The sequence below is a fragment of the Atta cephalotes genome, assembly GCF_000143395.1.
Source record: "Atta cephalotes unplaced genomic scaffold scaffold00065, whole genome shotgun sequence".
Taxonomy (NCBI): Eukaryota; Metazoa; Arthropoda; class Insecta; order Hymenoptera; family Formicidae; genus Atta; species Atta cephalotes.
In genome coordinates, this window is record NW_012130129.1 from 1,092,785 (window position 1) to 1,100,493 (window position 7,709).

General features: G+C 34.5%; 1 protein-coding gene across 1 annotated transcript in view; it reads right to left on the bottom strand.

Moving 5' to 3' along the window:
- Positions 1–7,709, bottom strand: part of LOC105623860 (agrin-like) — a 43,324-nt gene that overhangs the window by 17,656 nt on the left and 17,959 nt on the right. Inside the window, exons 6-8 of the mRNA XM_012205233.1 lie at positions 6,970–7,067; positions 1,591–1,720; positions 731–970 (exon numbers count right to left, since the gene is read on the bottom strand). Coding sequence (XP_012060623.1) covers positions 731–970; positions 1,591–1,720; positions 6,970–7,067 — 468 coding nt within the window. The remainder of the gene's footprint in view (positions 1–730; positions 971–1,590; positions 1,721–6,969; positions 7,068–7,709) is intronic.

Genomic DNA, 7,709 nt, shown 5'->3' on the forward strand with positions numbered 1-7,709 from the left:
TAGTAAGTAAGTAAGTAAGTAAGTAAGTAAGTAAGTAAGTAAGTAAGTAAGTAAGTAAGTAAGTAAGTAAGTAAGTAAGTAAGTAAGTAGTAGTAGTAGTAGTAGTAGTAGAGAGAGAGAGAGAGAGAGAGAGAGAGAGAGAGAGAGAGAGAGAGAGAGAAATAAAGAGAAAAATATGATAAATATATGTCCTTTCTCGCAGATTTTTGTTAAAACTATTACTTTGCATACAAAACTGTGATTCGTGTCCAGATTTTCAGTAGAAGATCTCTACTCGGGCGAATTTCCAGTCGCCTTATATAAAGGAATAGCGACGTCTAAAGATTACAGAGGAGATGCAAGAGATATCTAAATGTCTCTGGAACTTCATAAGCGTCTCACGCCTCGAGCGTTACGTTCAAAGAGATTGCAGATCGCGTTACGTTAGATATCCAAACTCATTGTCAAACCGTAATGGCTTTTCGTTACATTGTCTGAGACACATCTGATACACAGAGCACAAAGTATCTCTAAGCGTTAAACATAACGTGCTTTCGGTTGATTTTAAAGCTAAAGTGCAAGTAAAATATACGCTTGATCGCGTAAGTTTTACGCTACTGTATTTTGACTATTAAAATTTTACTCGGTGCGTTTTACTCCACGTTCGCGTTAATTATGAATTAACTATGGAGGGATCTCCGCAAATGGATTTCGTGTGATATAAGAGACAGCTATAGTTTCGGTAACATACTCAATGCTGCTGCGGCCAATCTCTCGGAGCAATCTCCATAAAATATGACGTGCAACGCCGACAACTTGGGGTCCCTGCCGCAGGCCGCCTGCTGCAGTTCGCACTCCGACCGGTAAGTTTTAAGGTCGCTACCGCAAACAAGCTCGCCGCTGCTCTCCGGACAGACCTTCGGACACACGCATACACCCGCCACACAATGCGCCCCGTGGTCGCATGTTACTCTGTCGCGATCGCATAATTCTGGAAAACATTCAGTTTTCTCTTTTTAATTAGCTCGCAACATAGGCCTAGTTTCCACCGAAGGTTTAAACCGGATCAGAATGTAAGAACCAACTACAGTTGAACGACAGGGGAATGCTCGACTGTAGTTGGTTGATTCTTACATTCTGATCTGGTTTAAACCCTCGGTGGAAACTAAATCATAGACGGATTATTGCTATAAATCTTAAATCTCTAAAACAAGTAATTCAGTGGATTACTATAATTTTCAGAAAAGAATATATACGTGCGCGTGTTGTATGTGTTTACACTTGGTAAAGTCTAGTTTTTAAGATGTCGAAAGAATCTGTTTGAAAATGTGTGTGAAGTAAAACGTGCTTATTCTTGGACTAAAATTTTGCTTAATATTAATTAATAATTAACATAATATGTATTTATATAATATAATATTTTATAAATACTTCATTTTATAGTATTTATTATAATATTATATAGTTTATAATATTATACGCAGTATACTTTTGTGTAAATCTCTACTGTGGTAGAAAAGGATAAAAAGAAAATCGTTTTACTTGGTCGCGGTTTCTGGACTTATCGCATTAGCTCTCATTCGCAAGACATATAAAATATATACTGCTTACCGCAAGCACCCACGTAGCTAATGTTGATGAGGACTTGGTTCATGCATGACGCTCTTTTCAATGAGCATTCGTTATCGTACGTCACACCATCAGAACCGCAAACTTTTGCCGCCTCCGGCGGGTCCTTTACCTGTATATAATTACAAATTTGAATTTAATTTGAATAATGAATTAGATTTATATAAGAAAGACAATATATAAAAGATTAAGAACTTTGATATAAAATTTGATCTTAAAATAAAATCTTAAAATAAAATTTTTGTCTTATAATATCTATTATAAATCTGATGTTAAAGAAGAATATGTAGGTATACAATTTTATAATAGGAACGTGCTATTTACTTTATGTCTTGCATTTCTACTCTTGCTTTCATATGGAACGTGGATTTTTGTCTAAAAATGATAAAACAAGACCGTATACATGGCGAAGGAGCAGCAAAGAGTAATACGGAAAGTAAAATAAAAAGAAACAAAGGAAATTTAAAAGTAGAAGTTGGAAGAGGAAGCGGGAGTGCGTGTCTCACTTGTTGCGCGATACAGGAGTGCCGAGGGATGCAGAGGTGAGTTTGACGGACAGTAGGGTGAGGCTGGGAATAGGACAGGGAATAGAGGAATAAGGGTCGAGTGGTGCAACAGCATAGGAAAGAGCGAAACTTAATTAGCTCTGCCGTTATATTCGCAGCTCCTCTTGTTTGCTTATTACACACGCGTTTCATGCACTTGCCACCCTTCGCTGTCTGCCACAATTATATTGGTCAGTTGAACATGTACAGGGTGTCCAAGTAAAAACCGCACAGTCAGTAAATTATTATTCCTTAACAAATTTAAGCTCGATTATTTTTCGCGAAAATGCAACTCGTAATTTCAATGCATATTAACGCAATTAACACATGAGCGTATAATCTATCTTAATTCTGATTATTTATAAAATGCGAATGTAATTGCTAATTATTAAACTGATAAATAAATGATAAATAAATGAATGATAAATTTATATTTAATAATATTTAAAGCATAATTAATTGCGATAAATTGGCAGTAAATTATTGGACAGTGACTGTCACAGAAGTAATTGATAATTTATTTTAATAATCTTCCGGAATATTTAACATACATATAATTACGCAAATAAATCTTTGGGAAAAAGTTTTCATTTGATCTATTCAGAATTTCGAGAGAAAGGTATTCGCATGAATAGCTTTGGTCATTTTGATGAGAAAGACGATGGTTATTATTACGGCCGTTCAAAATGCAACCACATCCGGTATGCGAGTTGCGGTAAAGTTTACGCTATGAGAGGAAGAGAAAGAGATAGACAGAAAGGGAAAGAGAGACGTCCGCACGATTTAGTTGGCTCTCTGTTAAGTTTAATTGACGTCAGTCAGCTCATTTTCTGAGGTTAATCCGCGTGCATACGCGGGCTCGTGGTTCGTGTTTCATTAAGAGGATTATTGTATGAGTTGTTCTCTACAATTATTCTACCTTAAATTAGGAATAAAATTGTCTGTCCATCATGCAGATGGCAACTCTTAATTCTGAAAGGGTATGGCGATGACTTTGCCGATTCCATATCACAGGATTTTTCAATTGGTGGGTTGCAAAGGATCTTTAAATATGTCACGAAAATTTTAAGAAAAGGTAAAATGAAACAAAAAAAATTTAGAAATAAATAAGAAAGCGAGTAAGACGCATAGTAAAAATATTTTTTTAATTGTGAAAATTATTTAAATTATATATATTTTGGTTACTCTCTTTCTAATTGAAACGACGCTACTGTCATTGCAACAAAATCATTTTTTAAAACAATATAAAAACTAAAGAACTTTAGAACTTTGCTGTTTATTTCGTATTAACGATATCTGATAAAAGGTACTTGACAAATTTAACTAGTTAAATTTATTTAATGTGCCGCGAATTGAAAAACATGCTCTATCACATTGCTTTGCACAAAAATATTTGAAAAATTCAACGTGTATCAGAAATTAATATTTAATTCCGATAATTTAAACGATTTCCTGTCGGCCGCGCAGTCGATTTCACGTTTTTCTCCGAAGCATGTGGAATCCGAAATTTCCATTGTGGGCAGAGGGATCGCGTCATCGACTCACTGATACTCCCCAATAAGTATCCATTACCGACTGGCGAGTGGATTTTCTCTCCCAGAAGAATATCTTGCGGAAGTCGTCCGCAAGGTTTCAATACGAAGCCTGCCAATCTATTCCTTTTTTCAACTTTTTTTCCCCGACGTTGAATGCATCCCTTATTCCGCTCCAGGTCTCCTCACGGACGACCACGGAGCGACACCGAAGGAATTCGGAATTGTTCGCCATCTCGTCAGCAGGACGCACTACGAATCGTGAAATCCAAGCCACCTCGCCTATTGCCTGTCGAAATCGGCTGAATTTTCCGCGGAGCCGCTATCTTGATGAACCAACATGCTTTCCATTCTGAATGCACGATCGCCGTGACGGGCCGGGAAATGCGAGAGATAGGAGGAGAAAGAGACTGTAATATGCGCGCGTGCAATCGGATACGAAAAATTATTTATCGGAAATCGATCTGGGATAGGCAAATAAATCCGCGGAGATTGAAGTTCCGTGGAAACAAACCGGATTTTAATGTATCAGCGCGCATCAAATCGTTACTATCAAGCAGTTATATAAAATAAGCGGAAATAATATAAGCACGAGAGAATCATTTCAAAAATTGCGAGAAAAACCGATTTGTTGGAAGTTTGATAATATAATAATTTTTTTCATTATACATTAGGTATGTAATATATAATCTCAGACACAAGGATTTTAACGCGGATTGTAAGAATATAGCAAATATTGTATATATATATATATATATATATATGTGTGTATATAAAACGAATGATTTTGCTAAAATATTAAAAAATTGAATTAGATATAGATATTTAAAGATAATTTTGTTGGACCACACATCTCCTCTCCCCCCCTCCCCCTTCAAAATAATCAGGAGGAAATTCAAGCATGATGAGAGCGATGTTGCAAAAAGTTGTGACGTTCTAGCAATCACTTTAAATGTTACATAATTATTCTGGATCAATAAAATTGATCTATCAAGTCAAATTTTAAATATTTCAAAACTGTTATTTTTGTGTATTGCAAAAATAATTATCATAATAATGATTTGTCATAATTTACATAGAATATTCTTTCGCTAAATAATAATAAATTCATAGCACGCATCGAAGGATAAAACGCATCGGACACCCGACAAAGCTGCGTGGACGAGGAGGAACAAAATGTTAATTAAATTTCTTTCTTCACTTGCATGTTTCTCTGTTCATTTTTCACATCGCGACGCCTTGAAATACCGCTGAAATTTTTGATGTTTTGTGAAAGAGCTATTGACTATTGTCGCCTAATGAAACATGAAAATGTCATTCATGTCGCAAACGAAGGATATAATAAACCGGTCGCGTTGCGAAACGCCGCACCGTTGATGGAAAGTTCTGAAAATAGCGTATGCAAATGCACTCGATCTCTTCTTTCTTTCTGTTCCTCTTTCCCTCTCACGTCGGCACCTAACGAAGCGGCTTTCTGCTCTTGCAGCGGGCAACATTGAACGATCTTGGGGAAACGCGAAATATCGCTGCTAGCCGAGAATGCATATATGAGTGCAAGCGCGAGCAGGACATTCATCATCGTGAATGAATATTTTATGTCCGTTACGCTAACGAGCAAATCCTGGTGTGGCGAATCATCACAAATATCTCGAAACGTATTCATTTTTTTTTAGTAGAAAAATTGGTTTTGATCTTTGAATAATAATATCAATATTGCTAGATTAATTTATTATATTGAGATGAAAAATATATAAAATATATTGATAAATGTATTGATAAATATATTGATAAATATATTGATGAAAAATATATTGATAAAAAAGAGAAATTGTATGAAGTGTATTATAGGAAAATATTTTTTTATAGGTAAAGGATTTTGTATCAATTATGGAAAATTGAGAAATGAAATAGTTTTTTAGATATGTTGTAACTTGTGATGAATAAAAGATGTCATAGATATAAAAGGTTCGATAATGGATAATGTTTGAGTTATGACGAACGAAGGTGTTTTCTGAACACAAGTTATACAGTTTGATATGTCACAGCTTGAAAGCTATTCATTATATATTGAGTCTTGTGTTTATGTACAGTTTTAATTTCACCGCATTATAAGTTACATGATACGAAATTTGACATTATATGAAAACTAACTCATTTCATTGGGATTCAATTTTCCACATAATTACTGTCGAGTCTTTTGAACGTTGCTTTATGCTCGTTAAATATTTGCGTTATATGTCTATTGACGCATTTATAAATTTTTTGGTAAAACGATTTGGCAATACGATTTATATTATCTTTTATCGGACAAATACAGAATATTTCCTATAGAGCGCAAAGTATAATATTTATCAGAATTTCGTTAATTTTGCGTCAATTGACTTTAACGTAAAATACTGATTTTAATTATAATAATTATAAAATACTAAATACATTTATTCTGCAAAAAAGAGATTTCTCTCTTTTTTATTTATTTTTTTTAAGAGAATTAATTCAAATATTTATTTAAAAGAATTATTACAATACGGAAAATATATAGGTATATTGCCGATATGATTTATTGAATTTGGGATTTTGCAAGAAGTTGTCAATCTCGGATTGACAGCCATTTGTCTCAACGTTATATTTTCGCAGAAATATAAATAAGATAGACATGACATTTATAAAATTTCGGTGATCGAAATGGCACGAATGCAAATGACAATTCTGAATGATCCAAACATTCGATTTAATAGTCTATAAGTGCGTCTATCCTGATATTTACGAGTTATTCATTTACGAGTTACGTAGTTATTCATTAGAATATTTGTAATGCATTTGCGTGTGATGACTTTATCAATATATGTATATACAGAAAAAACGATTTTATTCTCTAAATACCTGTATCTAAAAATACAGCTAGATACATCTGAAAATAATTTTGTTTGGACATCAAAATAATTGTGTAGGATGTTCAAACTGGTTGCTGAAATATTAAAACTCTTGCAGCATTATTATCAACGTTTAAGTATTTTATATAATTTATATAATTGATGATCCAAAACAAAATAATTTTAATTATTAGTCTATATTTAAAACAAAATTTTCAGATATTTTAATAAAATCATTTTTCCCTCTCGTATAATATTAAATACATAGAAATATGAGAAAATACAAATGCAAGCTTTTTGTTTTCAACGTATTCGATAACTTTGAGATCTGAAAGATCGCGCAAAAAATTAAAATTAATCATCACTATTACAGATTCGTGAATTTTTTTATTAATGCAATTTTTACAAACTTACCGTAATTTCGCATTTTGAAGGACAGATGCATTTGGCTTCTCCGCCGTTATCGCTTTCGCACTCGCTGTAGAATTCGCACTTCTTATTTTCGCAGCCATCTGTGAACAAATTGGTGACAATTGAAAACCTATAATGGCAGCTTTACGTAAGTTTAATGTAGATTTGACTATACACATTCCTTTAGTTTCGTGACAATCGCTGGGGCTACTAATCACGCGCTACCCCTTTTCCTGGCGGAAGCAGACCGGTCAGAGGACTGCCTCAGGATAACATTAATAAAGATTCTCGCGCCTATTTGCATAACCTGACTAACGGCGTCCGTTTCGAATGGAATTCTCACGGCAGTGGATGGAAAGAGTGGCTGAGAGGAGAGAAGGGTGGGCGAGACAAAAGGTAATACCGAAATGTGAGTCGGCAGAAGGAAGTCGAGAAAGGATAGAAAGAATGGAGAGAATGATAATATAGCTTGCTCGAAGTCTCGAAATTATCTTTAGAATTTATTGAAATTTATGATGGATGTGAGGGAAGACGTTTGGAGAGAAGTAGAAGCAAGTAGAGAATATGAGACAGAGATTCATCCCATCATTGATGTTCATGATACTCGCGGCTCGGGGTGACTTCCCTTTGACTTTTTTAAAAACGAGCTTGAAAACGAAACACCATAAGCGAAAAATTATCACATACTAGAAGTGTGCGAAACGGGGACGGAGGATAAAAGAGAAAGAGAAAGGGGGTGGAAG